Source organism: Phyllopteryx taeniolatus, chromosome 2 (assembly GCF_024500385.1).
Source record: "Phyllopteryx taeniolatus isolate TA_2022b chromosome 2, UOR_Ptae_1.2, whole genome shotgun sequence".
Taxonomy (NCBI): Eukaryota; Metazoa; Chordata; class Actinopteri; order Syngnathiformes; family Syngnathidae; genus Phyllopteryx; species Phyllopteryx taeniolatus.
The window spans coordinates 7557577-7581623 of NC_084503.1; the positions used below are offsets into that span (position 1 = coordinate 7557577).

The 24047-nt window shown below is 42.2% G+C and overlaps 2 protein-coding genes across 4 annotated transcripts in view; one reads left to right on the forward strand and one right to left on the reverse strand.

Moving 5' to 3' along the window:
* Window positions 1-3699: 3699 nt before the first annotated feature.
* Window positions 3700-6199, forward strand: mesd (mesoderm development LRP chaperone). Its single transcript, XM_061758059.1, has 3 exons — window positions 3700-3881; window positions 4492-4724; window positions 5302-6199. Exons 1-3 carry the CDS (start codon window positions 3726-3728, stop codon window positions 5561-5563), a joined length of 651 nt encoding a protein of 216 aa, XP_061614043.1. The 5' UTR covers window positions 3700-3725; the 3' UTR covers window positions 5564-6199.
* Window positions 6200-7548: 1349 nt separating this feature from the next.
* cemip (cell migration inducing hyaluronidase 1) overlaps window positions 7549-24047 on the reverse strand; it is a 113731-nt gene continuing 97232 nt past the window's right edge. For all 3 annotated transcript variants that reach the window (XM_061758024.1, XM_061758045.1, XM_061758035.1), the window contains 10 exons: window positions 23461-23616; window positions 20418-20598; window positions 19827-20042; window positions 18828-19039; window positions 16557-16742; window positions 14384-14588; window positions 13453-13539; window positions 10720-10877; window positions 10503-10603; window positions 7549-9777 (listed from right to left, as the gene is read on the reverse strand). In XM_061758024.1, coding sequence (XP_061614008.1) covers window positions 9650-9777; window positions 10503-10603; window positions 10720-10877; window positions 13453-13539; window positions 14384-14588; window positions 16557-16742; window positions 18828-19039; window positions 19827-20042; window positions 20418-20598; window positions 23461-23616 — 1630 coding nt within the window. In that variant the 3' untranslated portion in view covers window positions 7549-9649. The remainder of the gene's footprint in view (window positions 9778-10502; window positions 10604-10719; window positions 10878-13452; window positions 13540-14383; window positions 14589-16556; window positions 16743-18827; window positions 19040-19826; window positions 20043-20417; window positions 20599-23460; window positions 23617-24047) is intronic.

Consider the following 24047-nt stretch of genomic DNA (forward strand, 5'->3'; position numbering starts at 1 on the left):
GAGAGGCGGGGTACACCCTGAACCGGTCGCCAGCCAATCGCAGGGCAAATATAAACAAACAACCATTCGCGCTCACATTCACACCTACGGGCAATTTTTGAGTCTTTAATTAACCTACCATGCATGTTTTTGGGATGTGGGAAGTACGCGGAGAAAACTCACGCAGACACGGGGAGAACATACCAACTCCACACAGGTGAGGCCAGATTTGAACACAGGTCCTCAGAACTGTGCTAACCAGTCAGCCACCTTTTGAAAATAGCAATTAGTCAATTTATTTTCATTTTTTGCTCAACTCTTGTTTGTTTTGTTAGTTTTTCTGTCACTTTCTAACGTTTGACATAAAGAATTCCATTCACTTCAAGAATTCAACCCATCAATCAATATAGTTGTACGTGGAAGACGTTCATCTGTTTTTTTTATTTTGAAAGTCCCTCAAACGATGTTTTGGTTTCCGGTCTGTTTTACTGCTGAGACGTGCCCCAACATAGATATCGTATATAACACTAGATCGAGCCTGGACTTCACCAGCGTATTGGAGCGACGTGCACAGTAGCCGCCATCTTGAACCGGGAGTGTTGAGCCTTTGGGCAGAAGCACACACACAAAAAAAGAACTCGCTGAATTCTTAAGTGATTTTGATGTGGATTGTTTTGTTACGAAAGTCAGACATGTAACTACAATACAACAAAATAATCAGTGTGCGTTGAAAATGTTTATTTACTCAAAAACGTACTTTTATAAGTATGAGTTTTAAAAAAAATCTCTACGTTGATATACGAGACCCACACGTGTGCATATATATATATATATGTATATATATATATATATATATATATATTTCATGGACTGATGCAATGTGTAAAAGTCCACATTTCATCTGCAGTCCATAATATCATCAAAAGGTTCAGAGAATCTGGAGAAATCACTGCATGTAAGCGGCAAGGCCGAAAACCAACATTGAATGCCCGTGACCTTCGATCCCTCAGGCGGCACTGCATCAAAAACCGACATCAATTTGTAAAGGATATTACCACATGGGCTCAGGAACACTTCAGAAAACCAGAACAGCTGAAGCTGTACATCAAGCAAGAATGGGAAAGAATTCCACCTACAAAGCTTCAACAATTGGTGTCCTCAGTTCCCAAACGTTTATTGAATGTTGTTAAAAGAAAAGGTGATGCAACACAGTGGTAAACATGACCCTCTCCCAGTTTTTTCTGGAACGTGTAGCAGCCACAAAATTCGAAGTTAATGATTATTTGCTAAAAACAATCAAGTTTATCAGTTTGAATATTAAATATCTTGTCTTTGTAGTGTATTCAATTAAATATAGGTTGAACATGATTGGCAAATCATTGTATTCTGTTTTTATTCATGTTTAACACAATGTCACAGTATTGCATATAATTGAAAAGGAAACAGGTTTGATTACAATTTCAAACAGTGATACCGGTACATTTACATTGAAAGACATCCTCGGTGCCTATAACTTCACGAACAATGTAACTAACAGCAGAGACCTTTAAGCCTTGTGCCGATGAGGCCTGGACAATGACGCGGCTTCTCTATCCACTTTGACAGTGCCTTCTGCGGGAATCATGAGACCGCCATTATTCCTAAATCGAACCAAGACCCGTCACATGATGCGGGCACAGCAGCTGTCACCGGGCTCGCATGACTACTGTCACATGTCAAGTCTGTCTAACAACAAACCCGGAAATATAGAGCGAGGCATTTTCAACAAGACCACCAAAACGGGTGGGCAGGTAAATACGGTCGCTCACGATCAGGGATGATAGCAAAAGGAAAATGTAAGCTCATGAGTTTCTTCAGCTGCTGCAGGGGACATCTCCAGTGCAGTCAGGAACGCAGTCTTGCCTGCGCAACCACGTTGCCTGACCTGCTTGCTTCAACACCACATCCAACCATTATGTCACGGGGAGGAAAATGGCCTAAAATTGTCTTGCTGTGGGCTCGTTCTCCCATCCCTCTTTAAAAAAAAAACAAAAAACAAAACATATGACAGATGAAATGTATCTTTGTAATTCAAAATATATATATATTATTCCATACCAGATGCCCTGATGGAGTTAAAAGGCAGCTCCAACTGATCCTGACTTAATCGATAGGTGCAGCTATAATGCTGCACTTGTTGCAGGTCAGCAATTACCTTAAAAAAAAAAAAAAGCTGTCAATCTTAGTCACAAAGCTCTTGATTGACAGCTACCCAAAGCAAAGCAAATCAAATGTATTTGTATAGCGCATTTCATACACAAGGTAACTCAATGTGCTTTACATGATTGAAAACATTTACAAACAAAGGGGGGGAAACCAGCTTAGAAACATTTAAAACAGGAAAAAAATAAAAAATCAATTAAAACAGCGTACAGTGCAAGAAATATCATTTAAAAGTGGAAATGCTCTCAAAAGCATAAAGAAGAGTTTTTTTAACTCTTAAAAAATAAAACCTTTTATTCATATGATAATGGGAATATACAACAGCTCAAGGCAGGACCAAGTAATTGCATTGACTGAAAACTGTTAACTGACCTTTCCACAAATATTCATGAGCTGTAACAACACAGGGAGAAAGGAAAAGTGGTAATAGATGCTTTTCTATAATAACATCCCTGGTTGGTAATTTATGTATGCAAATATAGCCTACGTGGTGCTGCTTGTGGAACAAATCATAGTTAGGTTTAGGATCCTTGAAAAAAAAAAATGATGTGACCCGAATGCCAATTGGAATTATATAACATAACTAGGAAAGCTTGAAAAAAACAAACATAAAAAACAAAAAAACCATGCCATACATCCATACATGCATCCATTTTCGACCGCTTATCCGAGGTCGGGTCGCGGGGCCAGTAGCTTTAGCAGGGATGTTCAGACTTCCCTCTCCCCAGCCACTTCATCGAGCTCTTCTGGGGGGATCCCCAGGCGTTCCCAGGTCAGCCGAAGGACGTAGTCTCTCCAGCGTGTCCTGGGTCTCCTCCCGGTGGGACGTGCCCAGAACACCTCACCAGGGAGGCGTCCTGGAGGCATCCGAATCAGATGCCCCAGCCACCTCCCGGATGACCGAGCTTCTCACCCTATCTCTAAGGGAGAGCCCGGACACCCCGTTCTTCCGATGACGACCCACAGCATGTGACCATAGGTGAGGGTAGGAACGTGGATCGACCGGTAAATCGAGAGCTTTGCCTTCCGGCTTAGCTCCTTCTTTACCACAACGGATCGATACATAGACCGAACTCTGACCAAAAAGGCCCGATAGGACTCCTTCTTGCCCTCTCACCGTGGGCATACATTTTTCAATTTCCCTAATATCGTCATACAACCCTTGAGAGAAAGGGTTCACTTATTTGGATCCATTTGAGGGATCTATTTAAAAAGAAACTTTAAGACCCACTATAGATAACAGCTTGTTTCATAGCTTAGCCAAATGTGAGACTAATGTTTTGGGTGTTAACATGTCACTTTCTGCTGGACAAGTACTCTCAATTACGCTCAAAATAATTCTTAAGGACAAACACGGACAAATGTATTGATCAAAGTTGCATGTGAAAGGTCATTTTCGCCGGTGAGTCCTGGTTCAAGATGGCGGCTACGTCTGCGTGCGCTCATCCAGCCGAGGCTCGCACTAGTAGTGACATATCTCTATGTGGCCCAACGTCATGTGAGCGGCAAAGACGCCGGCCAATCAGATCAGACCATCTGTAAACATGGCGTCTGACTGTCGTTGGCAATGTGTAGCGCTCCTCTTTTGTACTTGTTTGCTTTATTCTTTGGCGACTGACAGTAAGGAGAAGCCCAAGAAAAAGAAGGACATAAGAGACTACAATGATGCCGACATGGCTCGTCTTCTTGAACAGTGGGAGGTACTGTAAGATGCTGTTTTTAAAAAAAATAAACATTTTTTTGTAATTCAGTCATTAGCGTAGCCGTTAGATACCATCTATCTACCTATGCTTACCCAGCCATTTTCTGTACCGCTTGCTTCTCCTTGCTGTGAGAGTTAACTATATACACAAATACCTTTGATAATTTTACAATTATTAGTTTTGTATTTTCTGGAATCACTCATTGCCTGCGTCCTGACATTGTACGAATACTCTTAACTATGTATTCAACTATACCGTATATATATGATACCATAAAATAGTCCACAAATTCGCAAAATTTGAACCTCCCTTTGAGTGTTTTATTTATTTATTTATGTATGTATTTATTAATATTATTATTATTTTTTTTGCTGCTGGATCATGAGGTTACTTCACATTTTTCAACAATACTTACTGGGATGACGTTATTCGAAATGGCTTTGCACTGAGCCTCCGCTTAATTTCTGTTACAAGCTTTCCGTACGGTTTAATTGATCGTAAATGAAAGTAATCACTTTCAGTCACCACTGTCATACACGTGTATAAATAAGTGAAGCTCAGTATAATGACAACATTTTGTGTGTGCTTGTGCAACATTACCACGCAGAAGGATGACGACATCGAGGAAGGTGATCTTCCAGAGCACAGGAGAGCTCCTCCTCCCGTCGACTTCTCCAAGATTGACCAGTCCAAACCTGAAGATCTGCTCAAAATGTCCAAGAAGGGCCGCACCCTGATGGTTTTTGCTACAGTGTCGGGGGAACCCACTGAGAAGCAGACAGAGGAGATCACAAGCCTGTGGCAGGGCAGCCTCTTCAATGCCAACTATGACATTCAAAGGTATGACGAGTATTTCGATCGGCACGCCATGTTTGACATTTCATTTCCAATTCGTGCCATAGTTGATTTGTGGCCCGACGTCATGTGAGCAACCAACAAAAATTGGTTATATGGAAACACAAATATAAAAATATAGTCAGTCGGCTTTCATGGCGGATTACAGAAATCTGTAAAAGTCAGAGGATCTTGACAATATGAAATTAAACAAGGTCTCTAAATGATTAATCGTTTATCAAAATAGTTGTTGATTAATTTGATCATTGAATAGCTGTCGATTAATCATTAACCTACATACAATAAACCCTACTTACAAATATAACAATATGTATATCTTGAGAAATGTTTTCATTCCTGGAAAAATATGAAACCTTAACTAACTTCATAGTGGAGTTAAATATTTGCCATGTGAGTTGGATATTGTGGCATCTAACCCCACTGAAACCTCAATTTCCAACAAGAGAAACTTCAAGCCTAGCTTTTAAGATTTCCGTTTCTGGAAGATTTTACCGGCATTATTGCCGTTAAAAATACAAGTAAATGAAATCTTGATCCAGCTGTTCTCGGTGTCCCCCAACAGATTTGTGGTGGGCTCCAACCGGGTGATCTTTATGTTGCGAGATGGCAGCCTAGCATGGGAAGTCAAAGATTTCCTGCTGACCCAGGAGCGTTGCTTGGACGTAACTGTCGAAGGGCAGGTGTTCCCCGGCAAGGCTGCCAAGAAGGACAACAGCGAGTACAAGCAGGAGAATGACGCGAACGCCAAGAAGAAGAGCAGAAAGAAGACGGAGAGCAAGAAGGTAGATTTGGAAGGGAACAGAGCCACGAAACAGGACTTATGATGGAGTAACAAAGAGTTGTCTCTTGATTTGTCCGAGAGGCTGCAGGACCACATGAGCAGGTTGCGCGGTCATTTAGCAAGGAACTAATAAATCGTCTTGACTGCCGAGCACTTCCATTGGTGTATTGTTGATCGTCATCTATGCTTTTGCAAATACCGTTTTTTTCTGTGTGATTAAGTCCCAACGGTAGTCACGAAAAGCAGTCTTCTGAGTTGGCAATGAAGTTTCCCTTCACATACGTGCAAGCATGTCATTTAGTTGACCTTCGGCTCCTGTTCTGTCAAGGACTTTTTGCTCCTGTCCTCCTTCAAGCTGTGTTTAAAAAAAAAAAAAAAAAAATTAGCTCGCTTGCTTCTTTCCTCTTGATTTCAGCAATCCAGCACCCTCATGCTGGTCTGTGGAGACTGAATTGAGGCATGTTTTTCCTCATTTACTACCAACTTCACACAACATTTAGACCAGGGGTTACCAGTATGGTGCCAACATACAGAGCCGGTAGGTTCTAAGGACCACATGAGTCGACAGGGGCCCTGTTCTATCCTCACCATTGACCTATTTCATTTTTGTCTTGCTAATTTAGCTGTTTTCCCAGCAAAACTGTATAAAGGAAAAATAAAATAAAAGAAATGAAATCTGGACACTCTTTGAAGTGAATGCACTCCTCGTGTCATTGAGTAAATCTACGTCATTGGATTTATGGAATGATTTATGTGTGGAATGCAAATAATTCACATTTACTAATGCATTTATGTAAATACAATTTGGAAATGAAGGGGATGATACAACATACAGAATAATGAAAGTGGTTTGAAATGGAATTTTAGTTTTAAGGTTCAACTTGACCTCCCAAGGCAGATGGTCACACACAAGATAACAGTGATCTAACTGGTGTGGCAGGTTATGCTCACCCACATAATCTGAACATGTTTATGACACTTCGTATTGTTTTTGTACTGCGTGCAGAGAGAGAAATCTTAGGAGGGGCACCCAGACAGTCCTGCACCATGTGAACTGGGTGTGGTGGGTTCTGTGCCTTGCTCAAAGGGCTTTCAACAATACTGTAGTCAGGAAACAGAATAGTTTATCTCCAACAACTAGTAGCCATCTTTTTTTTTTTTTTTTTGTCCACAGCGGGACCCAAACCGTGACGTGTTTGACCTTTCTGTTTTCACAGAGACTGCCGCCCAGGCATGTGCACACATAGCCACTAGGTAGTGCTCAAGCACCTGCCGTTTTACCCTGGATGAAGAAAAGTGATTTTTGCTTCAGCTCTTTTTTTTCCCCCCATTCATCACCATCACAAAAAAAGTTGAATAGTTTTGGTAAGGGGGGGGGGGGTGCTCTTTTTTGGCTTGAGCACATGAACCCCCAAAATGTCTGTGCACATGGCTGCTGCCAGTGCCGCTGCCGCCCCATAACTAGTCTCTTTTAAGCAGAGGTGGGTAGTAACGCGCTACATTTACTCCGTTACATTTACTCAAGTAACATTTTCGATAGACTGTACTTGTCAGAGTACTTTAAATGTACTGTACCGTTTTACTTTCTTTGAGTATTTAGGTGAAGAAGGATCGATACTTTTACTCCGTTACAACGATCGACACGCCGTCCGCTACTTTTATTTATCCATTCATGTGTGTGGGCGTCTATTTTTAGACTCCATCTTCGACTTCCGCATAGGGCGGCCGTTGCGCCAATCAAACGTGAACACTAATGTCATTTGCAGATGTTTCTATTGTTGTTTTGGAAGTGGTTCGCGTCCATTGACTTGAATGATGCTTACCCTCATGTCCTCATTATCACAGAGACCAGAAGATGTAACCTCAAGTGACTCAAAGAGAAATAAACTGTAAAATAATCATAATAATAATAAAAACATGACAATTGCAATACTCAATTGTCCTTTAACTTTGCAGGGCGCCAGTTTTCAAATGTTTTAATTGGTTCTTTGTTCAAGCCATTGTACACAACCAGACACCAGTCAAAAATCTTTCTTTAGCATTATTTATTTCTGTACAAAAAAAACATTTACGTCTTTTTCTTTTTTTACAAGCTCAAATCACTTTTACAACACATCCATTTTGTTTACAGTGGAAAATTCAAATGCATGTTTGCAGGAGGTTTAAAGATGAATCTATTATCTCGACTTGTGGTATACACACAGGACAGTAACAACCATACAACTCAGATGATGTCCCTTGCAGATTTGGATTGGTGGAATCTGTACAATAAATAAGTATAAAATATATGTCATATCGTTTGAAAAACACAAACATACAAAACACTAAATTACTCCTACAACCTCCGAAAAAAGACCTGCTATTTCGGCAAAGGGAGGGGTCCAGATTGGAACAAATGTTTCTGTAGGACTTAAATAAGAAAATGACACCTATAAAAATTTAGTGGATCATTTTGTTTTGGGCCTCTTGCTGGCTCAACACTAAAAGTAGAGGGCAATGCATCACAAACACAAATTACAAGAACAAGTAGTCAACCTTGTGTTGAATGCTAACAAGGAAGCAATATATTTTTCTTTACTTAATTTAGTTTAACATGGACATAGCATGCTAGTTCCACAGAATACTGCATCTATAACATCACATTCATGGGAAGATGCAGATGATGCACGTTCGACTTACACGCCCCTGATTATATTATTGTATTATGTAAGTGGTTGTGTGTTGCAATATCCTAAATCTCCGCCGATACAGACATTCTTACAAATCGGTATTTCATTAATCAACCCTGATGTAAAATACTTCTTGTGCTTGTGATATTTACTTACCGGTCTGTTCTTACTTTCAGAAGTTGGAAAATGCACGTTTGTTTTGTGCAGCAATGACAAAGTCATAGTGCTCCAATATTAACGAATGTTACCAGTTTAAGAGAAGGGGGGTCTTGCTGACATCATAGAAATCCACTGACGAGTTGCGAACAAGAAATGCCAGCGACCAAGAAGCAAACCCAGCAGATAAACGCAAAGTACATGTGCATAATCTAATATTATAGTTATGTTTTGTCTTCGTCCCTTAGGTAATATTTAGCTTGACAAAAATTAACTTTGATGGTTTCGCTCATAGGTGTCAAACTCAAGGCCCGGGGGCCAGATGCGGCCCGCCACCTCATTTTATGTGGCCGGCGAAAGCAAATCGTGCTCGTCGACTTCCGTGATTTTTGCTCAAATCTGTACCCAAATTCAAAATTGCCATAATAATAAACAATAATGTTGAGATATTGCATTTTTCTGTTACCAAACCCTTCTTCTACAGTAACTTAAACAATACTTGAACAAACTATTACCTTGTCTTCTGATTTCAAAACTAGCTATCCCTCAATTTGTCGCGTAATGGTAATAATATGATTTGGTGATTAAACATTTCACTGTTTTAACGGCCCTCTGAGGGAAATCATAACTACAATGCGGCAAGAGACCAAAATGAGTTTTGACACCCCTGGTTTAGCTAGACTGGAGTAGCTTTCAGTTGAACACAAAATATCTGACAAGCGTGGCCACTTTACTACCAATTAGCCTGTCATCTGACCATCTTCTTAAACTTTCTCAATGTACTTTTGCCACAGCTAAATGGCCAGTCACCTCACACCTGCGTGCGTCTTGGACAACAATGACATCTTCTGTGGATTGTCATAAAACTCCCTTATGTTACAGCTCACACGTTTGAACAGCATGACTCAATACAAGGCTAACGATACAATGACTATTGTGCTCATGATAAAACACGTAAGTGCAGAGTCACAAACCGGCCCGTTACTGTACAGTATGGGGAGTCAGCCATATTTCTGCAGGAGCAGTAGTAAGGAGGGACTATGTTGACTTTATGCCATCTACTAATGAGGTGGTCTTAGATTCATTTTGGACAATTATACTCATTCTCAAAATGATACACACACACACACACACACACAATTCTTCTTCAAAAACACACCACTTGGTCATGGAGCAGCTGATTGGAGCAGTATGATGTATATTGTATTATATGAGTACGTGTGTGTATTTTTGTTGGATGTATGCGTGTCATTATATTGCAGCCACATAGTTTCTTTGTTGTGCCTTCCCGCTCCACCTGTCACTCATAGCTTCATCTTGTGGACCACAGGGATTGGCAGGACCTGGTGGATCTTGGCTCTGTCCGGGTCCACCTCCAGTCGAATCCAGTCAGGGTGGAACGAGCCCTTGAAGCCGACAAACGCCAACTTGTCTGCAGGAAGAAACCATTGTAGAGGGTGTGAAGACCTGACGTGAGGATTGTTGCCTCAAAGTTAGAATCTTCTGGGTTTGAATATGTGTCGACTAAGGCTGTGTGAAACGTGGAAGAGTGCATTCCTTCTGGTGACTTTAAGCATCCTCCCGCAGTCTAAAAAACATGAATGATTCTTGATGTGAATCAGTCGCCCCATACTAAGTCTCAGTTCTGTTCGTGGTTTATTCCTAGGCCCACCGCACACCGCACAGTGTACAGGATGTATACTTTATATTGTGTATTTGTATGGCTTGGCCGTGGCCTGCTGGATCTCGCGAGCTTATAAAACGAAAATGTATTTTTAGCACGCGTGAAAGCTTATGTGCCTTTTGATTGGCTGTAATCTGCGATTTGCTACATCGCGTAACTGCGTTTAAAAGTTTGTGGCCGAGTCATCGGCCAGTCAAGAAAAAAATACAATCGGTGTGTGGCAGGCTTTTTTTTTTCTTCGCCTCTGTCTCTCTGAAGTTTTGTTGTTTTTCTTTCCTGTGTGAGGAGAACGGGTCTGAAGTTCCGTGATTAACATTGCTCGTGTTTAGCTTATTTATGTCAAATGTGAAACAGCACCCTCTCCTGCATAATGGTGGACTTTTATTTGGTGTCATCAAGAGTCATCTATTGTTGTAAACATTAAGGTGACACGAGTATCGTTTTTTTTTTTTTTTTTAGTTTGTCAAATGTACCTTTCAGTTGCTTGCCTGCGTCTGCTCCAAGTCGCTCCAGTGCTTTGGTCCATGGTCCTCTCGTCACCAGACGGCCTTTCGATGTCAAGAGAACAACTGAACTGCAGAAAGAACGGGACACGTGCAGCATTTAATAAATCAATTCGGTCATCATAAATAAACAGATTTGACATCTGTAACTGTGTATTTCTGGAGTCATTACAAAGCCTCATCTTACCCATCTTTCAGCCCACTGATATAGTTGTTTATCTGCGCAGGGACACCCTGAAGGATTGAGTTCCTGAAGCCTTTGCTATCCACCACCTTCCCATCATGTCCATCGATTATGGTCAGCTGCACGCCATCCTCTGATTGGTACAATTTTTTACCATTCACCTGCCAATGCAAGCCAATCACATTACTGTTTTAAGTCCTACTACACACTGTCCGGCATAATGTAAGTGTCTGAGACACTTACAGCAATATCTGTAAATCAAGTATTCTAAAAACTGTTTAGTAAGGGAACAAGGAAAACGTTTTAGCCGTTGGGAATTCAGGGTTACATAAGGCAACCGCGACCGACTTAAATGCTTACCTGCTTAAAACATATATTGTTAAGTCACGTCAAGGTTTTGTACTGTACTGTATCTACCCTGGCGGCACGGTGGACGACTGGTTAGAGCGTCAGCCTCACAGTTCTGAGGACCGGGGTTCAATCCCCGGCCCCGCCTGTGTGGGGTTTGCATGTTCTCCCCGTGCCTGCGTGGGTTTTCTCCGGGCACTCCGGTTTCCTCCCGCATCCCAAAAACATGCATGAATTGGAGACTCTAAATTGCCCGTAGGTGTGACTGTGCGTGCGAATGGTTGTTTGTTCCTATGTGCCCTGCGATTGGCTGGCAACCAGTTCAGGGTGTACACCGCCTGAAATTCAAGAAATTCAAGAAATTCCCGCCGAATATTCAAAGTGCGACAGTGTTGAACCACCATCGATGCCTGCAATGAATAACCTGGTTCCACCAAGCGCTGCAGTACACAGTGATTCAGATACTGTAAGTATGGTAGGCATCCCCCCCCCCCCCCCCAATATGTTATCAAATGTTTAAAGATAACAAAATAATGACATCTGGTGCATAGGGTGGACTTTGAATCCATACATCTTAGTTACAATCTCAGCGGAGACAAATTTGTTTGGGATGTGGGCAAAAGGCCTTCAAGTGTGTTAACAGACAATTTCCCTTAAATAAATCCATTCTCTGAATGGTTTCATTTCATAGTTTCATCCAAGTCTTGTTTGCTTTGTGGTATTCCTCTTTTCTGTGAATTCATTTGTGGTTGAGACTTTGTCACCCGAGTCTGATTAACAACTAAAACTAGATCCCAACTCAGAAAAGGAAGCAGCCCCTAAATGGGACACAGTTTATGTACTTGAGCTAATGTAGGCTTAGCTAGCCTTTACACAGCCACATTGTGGTTAAAGTTACAAAATGTAGTTTGTTGGGATGCTAAATTGAACAATATCTGCGGGTTCTTTTTCATTGTATTAGCTTCAATATTTCTGTCCATCCATCCATCCATCTTTTAACTGGTGATCCAGCTCAGGGTCAGATGTAACCTGGAGCCTATGCCAAATGACTTTGGGCAAGACGCAGTAAATCACAGGGCACATGTGTTTGTAGCCTACTTTAGTGGAGTGTGAGGCAAAATGGCTGGGAGATTGGGAAATTCAGTGCTAACGCTGCTTCCGCTGTATGAAATCACCATCTAGAGTCAGTCTATTAGGCAAGTAAGTATTTTGACCATAACTTTTAGGCATATTTTTCTAGCTCCCAGCTGGATTAACCTGAATGCTTAATTGATTTAAGCATAGCAGGTGGCGTGTATTTGTGTAATGAGTGTGGGTACGGCCTAAGGAGATCAACGCCCTATATAAAGGTGTGCGTAATTATTAGGTAGATTCTTGTCTTTAGGCAAAATGGGGCGACAAAAGAGATTGAACTGACTCTGAAAAGTCCAAATGTAATCCAATCTCTCATAGCGATGCAACACTCTTGAAATATTTAAGCTATCGGGGCGTAATCACAGTTTTATGGATTGATGAAATGAGAGCGACTCTTGGCGGACCAGATGGATGGGCCCGTGGCTGGATCACTAACGGGCACAGACTTCCACTTTGACTCAGACGCCAAACAAAGTGGAGGTGGCATACTGGTATGGGCTGGTTAGACCTTTTTGGGATTTGAAGATGGGATCAAAATGAACTCCCAAACATACTGGCAGTTTTTAGAAGACACTTTCTTCAGGCAGTGGCACAGGGAGAAATCTGCATCTTTCAAAAAGACAAAGATTTCTATGCCGGACAATGCTACATTCTTATTTATTGGTTTATTTACATTTTAGATTAACATAAAGCCCTGTGGTTGGTGATTAATAAAAAAAAAAAATCCTCAAAGATGAGACTTGCCTTATAATTCTACACATGGTGTATACATAAATTGGTGTTGTTTTTAGTCGTGAAGTGACTGCTGCTTTTGGTGTCAATTCTGGCATCCTTACTCAGAATGGTTAGAGTGATGTAGCCTATTAGTACCACTTGCAGGCCCAAAAAGTGTCAGCTGGTCCACACGTTACGTGCGCTGCTGCGTAAGGTGCGTAATAACACTATTATTCCCAGTGGACTCGATAACAGAATTGCTTGAAAATTCAGTGAACCCTTAACTTCAGAACCGGTTCTCACCAGTTCTTGGTGAGAAATTGAGATTCGAGGAATTTAAATTTTTTTTTTTTTTTTTTTTTTGTCTGTAGCAGGACGCGAACCGCCATCCTTTGGTTTCATAGCCCAAGTCCTTACATAAGACCTATTGCTGCCCGAATGTCATTCAAAACCAACATTTGTTACGTAGTACAGTGTATGCACATCTTAAAAGAGCTGTGAGGACACTCTCGAACAAGGATTGGTCGAAAAAATTCTTACCTCAGTAAAGGCAAAGTCCTCCTTGATGTGGAAGAACCGAGTATTATAGGACTCTAGTTTGACTTCCAGTAAGTGCTCTGGTGAGTGCTAAAACAAACAAAAGGAAAGAATGACTCAAGAATTTGGACATTTGAGAGAAAAACATTTGCCACAATGATAGAACATATAACTCGAGTGGGTATCAATCTTACTTTGAAAAAAACCTCCCCACTTAAATCATCCATCCATTTTCTTTACCGCTTAACCTCACTGGGGTCGCAGGCGTGCTGGAGCCTATCCCAGCTATCTTCGGGCGAGAGGCGGGGTACACCCTGAAGTGGTCGCCGGCCAATCGCAGGGCACATAGAAACAAACAACCATTCGCATTCACATTCACACCTACGGGCAATTTAGACTTGCCAATTAACCTACCGTGCATGTTTTTGGGATGTGGAAGGAAACCGGAGTACCCGGAGAAAACCCATGCAGGCACGGGGAGAACATGCAAACGCCTCACAGGCGAGGCCGGATTTGAACCCGGGTCCTCAGAACTGGGAGGCGGATGTGCTAACCAGTCGTCCGCCGTGCCGCCCCCGCTTAAATCAAGAGCAAGTAATTCAATGTCAGTGTTGGTTCATAATAATTCGTGCACATTTGCCTCTTGCTGGTGATGCAGGTGTAAAGCTCATATACTTTCAATATCTTCTTGTCTAATTTTTTTCTGCCTGAAACCAACCAAGCACTTGAGTGCCGATGCGGCATCTGTAAATTTAGTTGAAGTCACTCTGGATCACAAAGTCCATGTTAATAATGAACCTTAAGTCTGTTGAACCACATTCAGCAACTAAACGTGTTCATGATCAAACTTTGATAACGTACATGAACTTTTCTATCGCAAACTGAGCATTTCAATAGAGTGTGCGAATGAATTGAATCCCTTCCCATCTCTCACCAGTTTGTCATTCGGGATCTTTTTGGGCATTGGCACATCTACGACTGGCAGCTCAGCGTGTCTTGGGTAGGCCCGAGCCATGCAATTGCTGGGTGGACTGCGTTTCGGGATGACAGCTGTTATCTTTACCCTCTCACATCCTTTGAGGGAGCAGAAGGCAAATTGCTCCCTGTCGTTATGAGCCTGAACCTTCAAGAAGAGCAGCCTGTGACACACACACACACACACACACACCACAGATTCATCCGTTCAGCATTCATAACCACTATAACATTTGTTTGGATGTGATTGAATTCAATGCCCTGTCTGTAACTGTGGCTACATATTTTATGGCAAAACATGCTAATCCGTCTATTCAAATACAGAATTTAATTCATTCATATGGATTAATCAACACAAATATGTAGGGCTTATTGATTTTTTTTTTTTTCCCAAAAATTGAAAGAAATCCCCTTAGCACCTTCCGTTGCCTACTGACGCGCAATGTTTACCCAGACGAAATGATGGCAAACAGAGAGGAGCTCTGTAGTTTGCGTAAGAAGCACTGTTTGTCGGTCATTTTGAGCCGGTTCAGGTTTGCAGTGTCAGACAATGAGCAACGAACAGTCTGCTGCAAAGTATGTTAAAAGACGGTTCAGAGGTTTTTTTTTGTTACATATTAATCCCAAAGCGGATATTTCTGTTAATAAATCGATGTTGAATTTTCAAACATTTGATGGAGTTGTGTGGAAGGGTTACTCTCTCCAAATTTGTAATGATGCCATTGTCATGGACAAAAATTGATAGAATTGGAAAATCAGATTTGTTTTTTTGGGGTGGGGGGATTTATATCTTAGGAGTTACAGTCAGTAGTTTCCCCTTGTTGAAGAAACAGTCTTGAAAAAAAAATGTGCTCCTGCGCTCTCCATAGAATTGTTAAATGACAAATGATTTCAATGACATTTGAGGCATTATGATTCATGCAAATTTCATATTCCAGTAGTTAACGCAGTGGAGCACTGTGAGATGCCCGATACCTATTTTAATTTTTTTTAGTTTCGTTTTTTTAAAATTTTTTATGCTAAGTCACTCAATTCAAAAATAATTGGGATCGATTTGATTTTAGATATATGACACAACCGAAATGTTTGCGATGCAACAAAATCTCTAACTACTCGGCCCTTTTTTTACAGAGCGAGTCTCGCCATGCGCCACAATAAAGTCAACAACTAGCCTCTTATATGTTCAAAGTTCAAGCTCGTTCCAGGATAAAAACCGAGATCAAAGTTACTGATTATACAAGCTTAAAGAAGCCCGTTAATGCAGTGAACATTGGCACTTATTCTTGCCATAGCCCGATTGTTGTTTCTTCTCTGTCCTTTTCACCAGGGGGTGCACCGTCATGTCCCATGTTGTTCATGTTTTTGTGTGATTGTTTGGTTATTGTGGCCACCTGTTCTCATCAACCCTCTACCTTGTGTCAGCCAATCAGCTCCTCCCAGCCACTCATGTCTTGTCCAGGTATTCCTCATTGTCTCATCAATTTGTTTGTATTTAGTTCCCCGCTTTCTTTCCGTCAGTCTGGCTGCATTGTCGTTTGTCAAATGTTGTTGGTTGGGTCCATTGTCTTGTCTGTTCTTAAGTCTTATTTTCTGGTGTTTTGAGTTTTCTCCAAGTGTTTGTTTGTTACTTTAATGATTGATTTTGGGGACTTTTTTAAATTAGTATTGAGATTTTTCCACATGTCTAGTTTCCCTTCTTTTGAAATTAAAATACATTTTTTTCAAATCCCTGCTCCCCTGATTTTGGTGATGAAAAACGATGCTCCAAAGGCAATTAATTATTTACCATTTGCTCTAAAACGAGTTGATATTATTGAAAATGACTGCCAGTTTCATTTTCTTGAGCAAAATATACATACAATCAACTTGTTAGTATAATATGGACGACTAAGACCCCATACCTCCTTTAAAAAAATTTCAATCGGCAGCTGTGTTTGCATGATTAAAATGTTTCGTCTTTATAACCATCTTTTCTCCTTCTTGATTACTTTATACCCAAACAAACAAGCACTAATGTAGTGAAAAGCATAATTTGTTCCAAAATAATTCATTTTCCTAACAAGTATGACACATACTAATTTATAACAAATAAGACATATCATAACACATTTGTGCATATGTGTGTGTCTGACCCTGTGTCTTCCTCCCAGTAGTAATAGCTTCTGGTCAGGTGTGAGTGGTCGATCTTCTCCCTCTGCATGGTTCTCATGAAGACTCCTGTCTTGCGGGTCTGTTTGGTCAGGCGATTGTGGATGTCTGAGATGACAACAAACGTGGTGCCTTGTGGGTAGCATATGCCCACATCGATCCAGTCTTTTCTGTCATGAAAGATGGAGATATAGACGAACCCATAGAATTAGTGTTAGGCGGTTGCTTTAAAAAAAAAGAAGAAAAAAGATCGACAAAAAAATGTTGAAATACTCTGACTGGCCACAAACACTTTTTTGTTACATTAATAGAAAGCCATCCATTTTCTGTACCGCCTCTCAAAATTGAGCTTGAAACAACAGCAATTTACCAGAACCCACCATCTATCAGGATAAAACCCAATACTGTTCAAAGCAAGAAGAAGTCTCCTAAATGACAAACGTCAATGGCATGTTCTCATGCTGCTATACCCGCTATAACCCTTGTAAAACGGCAGATGGGGTTAGTTAGTTGAATCATAATTTTACTGGACTATAAGCATAATGAGCACATGGTTTGGCAAACTCAATTTGTTGTTAGCATATTGACCACAAGATGGCGCCAAAGCCCTGTCTGATTTAAAAAAAAAAAAAAAAAAAAAAGTAGTCCTACTTTTCCAAATAGACAGGGCTTTGGCACCATCTTGGTGCCAAGGAACTATGGGCCTCTTCAGAGGAAAACAATCGGGTCAAGGAGAGACGAAAAGGTGCTGCTTTTTGAACATCGCAAGGACAACAATGTTAAAAAATTCATTTGACTCCCAATGTCACTCCGCGTGACGACATCACTGTGCAATGTTGAGTATTGCTGATGTAAGTCTCTAGCGCGAAACTACCATTTTCCAAAGAAGGACTCCTTTTGATCCGTGTGTGTTTGTAGTATTTATCTCAATCAGGTTTCTCCCAGCAGTTACTCACTTAAGAGGCTCAATTTATGACGATGTAGAAATTCACTGGCCCAAGTTGTCTTTCTTAAATGTGAGGTTGGCCTGTTATTTTCTCATGGTGTAAATGATGAGCTACAAAAGTAACCATTATAAAGCTGTATCATGTTAACAACATCATAAGATATTGTTTTGTAGCGTAACAGTAACTTATTTGAAATTCGTTGCATATTTTCCATCGTTGTTTTCTTTAGCTTCTGCATACTCAAGGTTCTTCGCGTGGAGTCGTTCCCTTCGTTGGTGGCCTGTGGATTTAAATATTGCTGCTGTAAAGGATTAGGGGTAACATCCTTTTGGACTGTAAAGCTTGGTCAGGAGTAACCTATGCTGAAGATATGATAACGTTGCTCGGATATGATATGAAAGGAACGTTCCAAAGCAAAAACGAGCATCCCAAGATGCTTTACGACCACACTACTGAGAAATGTAAACTAGTATTGCTGCTACTGCCCAACACTAGACATGTCATACAATTAAGAACAGCCCGGAAGAGTTTGAGTGGAATCTTTATTTAATCAGTATCTTGAGCAGTACTGAGGATGGAAAAGTTTTTTCAGTGCACCACCTTGGCCGCGCACCTGTTATCAATCAGCGTTCATATTCACTTGCATTTAAGCCTGCCAGATCCAGGACTCCTCTGCCAGAGTATTAACGTTCACCCGTGGTACACCAGCTCCGTACTTTAACGTAAGCTACGCCTTGTTCTGATCTCCGTGTTCTTCCTTCCGTGTTCCCCACCTTGCTGACCTGTTCAACCACGCCGCCAAGCCGTCCACCTGCTCACGCCACCACCTCCCGCACGTTCCCTGTCTCGACGCCTCAAAGGTCCGACTCCAAATTCCTTTTCAATAAACCATTCTCCACAAACCTCTTCAGCCTCCGCTTGCTTCTGGGTCCAGTTAAAACTGATACTATTGTATCGTGACACAAATGACTTTGAAATTGGTTCTTGCAGGGCTTGACTGGGTAAAAACATAAAATCCAGGTGTGTTTCTTTGTCAATTCCTGTACATACACTGTGAGTTACATAAAATAAAATGGGCCTTTGACAACAGATACTCATACAGTCAGTGCACTGATGATAATGGAGTACACTGCACTACATTATTGATCCTAAAGCTCTCACTTTTATTTAGCGCTGATGGCTGTAAAAGTAAATAAATACAAAGTTTATCCATTAAAAAAATAGTATGAAACGCTTTTTGTGAAGCCTGTGTACATCATAGTCGTGTCGGTGTGTGATGTTGCAGGTTCTGCTGATGTGTTCACTTACTTGTTGAAGTTAATAAGCCAGATGGTGACCTCAACAGGTGCAGGCTGGTCCCAGTGGATGGTGTACCCCTTTGCCAATGTGATGACTGGTTGGAACTGCTGGTAGTGCTTTCTCTTTCCCAACGCACCCTCTAATGTCAGGGGTCGGTCAGGGTACTCATCTCTCACGATATGCATGTTCAGGTTGGCAGGATTACGTGTCTGGACATAGATCTGTAGAAAACAAAAACATTGTGTTGCTCGGCTAATTTAAGTTTCAAGTCAGAGTATTTTGTGTCTAATGTAAAATGGGAGTGTTTTTTTTTTAAGTAAACATTTGTTTTCATCACTGTTGGCAGGATTATGCATAAAAATGTTCTTCCTGATTTCCACCCAAAATTGAGGATTTCCACAAAACTTTGTGTAAGAGTGGTGTTTGAGATACGGAAGAACAGTGTAGCTACAAAGATAAGTACAGTTCCAGGGTGAAAAAAACAACACATTTACATTGCCATCATTTAATAGAAAATACTATAATCAGTCAACAAATAATAAATAGAAATGTATTCATTTATATTTTTTCATGATTCATATGCAGGTGTGCATCTGTATCAAGGTGTATTAACTGCTGATACAAACTGGGATTGTTTAGCCTTGGCAAAGGTTTACAGTCAACTGAATGTTTGGTGTTAATTAGACTGTTCAGGCGTACTTCAGTTGTAGCGTGTAAATGTAAGTCAAGGTATGCATGATTGATAAAAGAAATACAGTAATCGCCGTTCATCGCAGGAGTTGCGTTCCACACCCACCCGCGATCAGTGAAACTCAGCGATAGTGATCATCTAATTTCTTTTATATAGTTGAAGCCTTAACATGTTTTAAACACATTGAAATTTATAAAACACACTGTTTTTATACACACACTAAACTTTAGAAAAAAATAATAATAATTGCAAGCAGCCAGGGCTTCCTCTGCTGGGTAACTGTGAATGTCCGTTGTGGCTTGAACATAGGCACCTACCTGTGCATAATACCCACTGCAGATGGCAGCCCTCCAATCGGGCACATCAATGCATTCAGGGTGACGGAGCAGCCAGTTGTCTTCCTTAACCAGGTAAGCTCCAGGATACTCACTGACTGAGCCGTCAATGTCATGGAAAATAGTGGTCTTGTCCCCATCCATCTGCATTTTATTAAACCATGGACCAGGCTCCCCAAAGAACACCCGTGATGTGATCTATGCGGGTCAGAGAGAGCAATTCTTTTGGATATTTACATTCATTCAATTCCCATAATTGCATTACATTATTGTCGTTTGTGTTTCCCCAAATCCCAACCAAATTTATTGAATTAATCTCTGTATTTTAATTTACTATTGACAACTTTAGACAAAATGTGTATGCCAAATTGTCTTTTTTCTTCTTAAAGATAAAATGGCATCTGCGTTACTGAGGGTAGAAGTATATGCATGTACTGTAAGCTTTAAATTTAGTCCCCAAATAAATCAATCTATATTGGAATTAATCTGTAAACTACTTGAAAAAAATTGATGGTTGCTTTCCAAATACTGGCACAAACTTTGCCTCTAAAGTTTTAACACACTCTGACTCACAGGTACGTGGTCGAAGGTGATGTCTGTCACATTATTGTTAGGGCAGCTCTGCCATGAGTTGTTGAGCCTAAAACCAAAAGCACTGCTGTGGCGTCCCTCCAGAGCTGTGTATTTACGAAACGTACAGTTCTGCACATTGATGGGCCCATCGTAGATCTGCATGCCCCGGATAGGGAAATCACTGCACAGAAACAAACCCACATCAATTGATTAGAAATCCATTTTACATCGCTCCTTAATTGATTGTAACACACAGCGAAATTGTGTTCTAATTTATCCATCCATCCATCCATCCATTTTCTACCGCTTAGCCGAGGTCTGGTCGCGGGGGCAGTAGCTTTAGCAGGGACGCCTAGACTTCCCTCTCTCCAGCCACTTCATCCATCTCTTCCGGGGGGATCCCGAGGCGTTCCCAGGCCAGCCGAAGGATGTAGTCCCTCCAGCGTGTCCTGGGGCGTCCCCGGGGTCTCCTCCCAGAGGGACGTGCCCGGAACACCTCACCAGGGAGGCGTCCGGGAGGCAACCGAATCAGATGCCCCAGCCACCTCATCTGGCTCCTCTCGATGTGAAGGAGCAGCGGCTCTACTCTGAGATCCTCCCGGATGACCGAGCTTCTCACCCTATCTCTAATGGAGAGCCCGGACACCCTGCGGAGGAAACTCATTTCGGCCGCTTGTATCCGGGATCTCGTTCTTTCGGTCACGACCCACACCTCGTGACCATAGGTGAGGGTAGGAACGTAGATCGACCGGTAAATTGAGAGCTTCGCCTTTCGGCTTAGCTCCTTCTTTACCACAACGGATCGATACAAAGTCCGCATCACTGCAGACGCTACACCGATCCGCTTGTCGATCTCCCGTTCCATTCTTCCCTCACTCGTGAACAAGACCCCAAGATACTTGAACTCCTCCACTTGAGCCAGGATCTCATCCCCAACCTGGAGAGGGCATGCCACCCTTTTCCGACTGAGGACCATGGTCTCAGATTTGGAGGTGCTGATTCTCATCCCAGCCTCTTCACACTGCGAACTGCTCCAGTGAGAGTTGGAGGTCACGGCTTGATGAAGCCAACAGAACCACATCATCTGCAAAAAGCAGAGATGCAATACTGAGGCCACCAAACCGGACCCTCACTACGCCTCGGCTGCGCCTCGGTGACAAAGGGCAGCCCCCCCCCCCCCCCCCTTTTTTTTCTCTGTGGTCTTCCAGCCGGTGGGCAGTCTAGCCTCCTAGTTCACACACACAGCACATTTTTTTTACTCTCACTGTACATATTTTGCACACTGGGCACATTCACATCTCATTCAGGTGGGCTGGCATGATGCATGATGATGAAGATGCCGGGTCAGATACTGACACATTTGTGCTAGTCTCCATTGTGGTCGCCCCCCTTCCTCTGCTCTCCTGCTCCTCCAGTTTTAATGCATCATACATCCGACAGTGCGGGGAGGGCAGTGTCGGGCTGAGGAGGACACTCGGCCAGGTGTTCCGGCACTCCTGGGGCCTATGCCCCTCCTTCGGTTGTTGGTCCACTGGGAGATGGGGGTTCCCCCCTCCCCCCATGGGTCCCCTCGTTCCTCTCCCCTCTCCTGGTGCGAGCAATGACGGGTGCTTAACATGGGCTTGTTTTGGGCGGGCTGTGACCTTTTTCAGGTGGCAGCTGGCTCCTGCATTGGGCCCTGTTGGTGCCTGGAGCCCCCATGCTCTCCAGGGCTGGTGATAGTTTTTGGTGGCAGTGGGTTGCGCTGGGTGGGGTGTATTGGGTGTGGGGGGGCGGTGGTCCGGTACTCGTGCCCCTCCCTTTGGGACTGGTCTTGTGCTTCGGTTGTGCTAGGGGACCTCCCTGGGTCCTGGGGAGTGGGTGGCGTCCCCCTGGCTGGGTCCCCTGTGGGATGGGGTCAGTGGGCCGGCCCCTCCACCCGCGGGGGTGGGAGGGTGTAGTGGGGGGTGGGTAATGTACAACTCTGTACACCAGTTGACTAACTTCTTTATTCACTAGTTCCATAGACACGCTATAGGCTTTCATTGTTTGTGCTAGGACCACTAATAATAACAGGTTATATTAAGATATCAACTCACAGGTTCTGACTGGTGTTTAGACACTATAAAAGGCATCCCACCATACCACTCATCAGTCCCACATCCCGTCCAGTCCTCCCGTTTTCTGTCTTGTTCTATTGGTTAGTTGTTGCTAACCACATCCACAAATTAGAACACAATTTGACTGTTGTAATGTTACTTGTGGTCAAATATCTAGACTGTTTTTACTGTTCTGCTGTGGTTCACACCACTATTCCTCTTGTCCGTTCTGTCTGTCGGTCTATCTCCTAAAACTCTTTTCCGTCCAGATGCATTTTCAATAAACATCATAATAATTAAAAACAAATAAGCTCCCCTGTTGTACAGCCAAACTGTTCCACAAAAGGCATTACAGATCCACCATTTTGCATGACCATGCAGCTGAACAGGACAGGTAAAAAAAAAAAAAAAAAAAAAGAAAAGAAAAGTGGGCGCATTCTCAATTACGTTCATAAGGCAGAAATGAACTAGATTCACGTTCACACAAAATATGAACTAGTTCATGAACTTTCGTTCATTGAACTCGTTCAGGTACAACATTGCATACTTGATTTTATAGCGTGACTCGACACTATCGGAAAAGTTCTCCTCGTCGCTTGTCATTTTTTTGCACTTTGTTTCGCTCAGTGGTGTCATGTGCTCTGCGGCTGCCTTTCTCACAGGCAGGCATACATTTAAAAAAATCAAATAAAAAAAGACAGGCAATGTCAGCACTCCTGTCAATAAATGACAGGAGTGCTTTTTGTCCGCTGAAACTTGAACAGTTTGATTTTACAGTTCCTCAGGAGCATGCTGTTGCATTGACTGGCAGATAGTGTTTACAAAAATCTAACCCGGACGCCATGACGACTGTGGATCCTGGAAGTACTTGTGGTGGCAGAATTTTTTTTGCCAGAAGTCCCGCCCGTCCGTGGCATAAACCCAATTTTATGAGCTGAAATACGTTTTCTTCCATTTTCACTTACATGCCTCGTGGGAGGGTCCTGCCAGTGAGGTCAGTGCCTCCTGGGCCCCAGATACTGTTATCAGGGAGTGGCATCCCATGATTGTCACTTTCCCCCACAAACAGAGAATTCTTCACCTGCTGACGAGAACCATCATCATCTGGAAATGTTCCTCCACTGCACACAAAAAGAGTATATGTTAGAAAAAGCTAAAACAAAACCCAATAGAGAAACTACTTGATTAAGTATTTTTGTATTGTTGTTGTGTGCACCAACCTGACCCGACCTAAGAGTAAAAAAATCACCTCCATCATTACTGCTACTGTTTCCTTCCATAAGGCATTTGCAATTCTCTCTTTCTCTTCCCGCTGTCCCTTTCCGTTACCTCTTGATCTCAACCCAACCAATGGAGGCGGAAGGGCGCCTCACAGTCTTGGTTCTGTCTGAGGTTTTTCTTTTGATAGATGGAGTGGTTCAAAGAGTGGTTTTACACCTGCTCCATATGTAAAGTGCCTAGAGATAACATCTTTTGTGAACAGAGGGACAGCGTAAGGGCGTATAAACTTTGGATAAATCCCCGCCAGTGGTCTGTATTTTAATCAAACTTA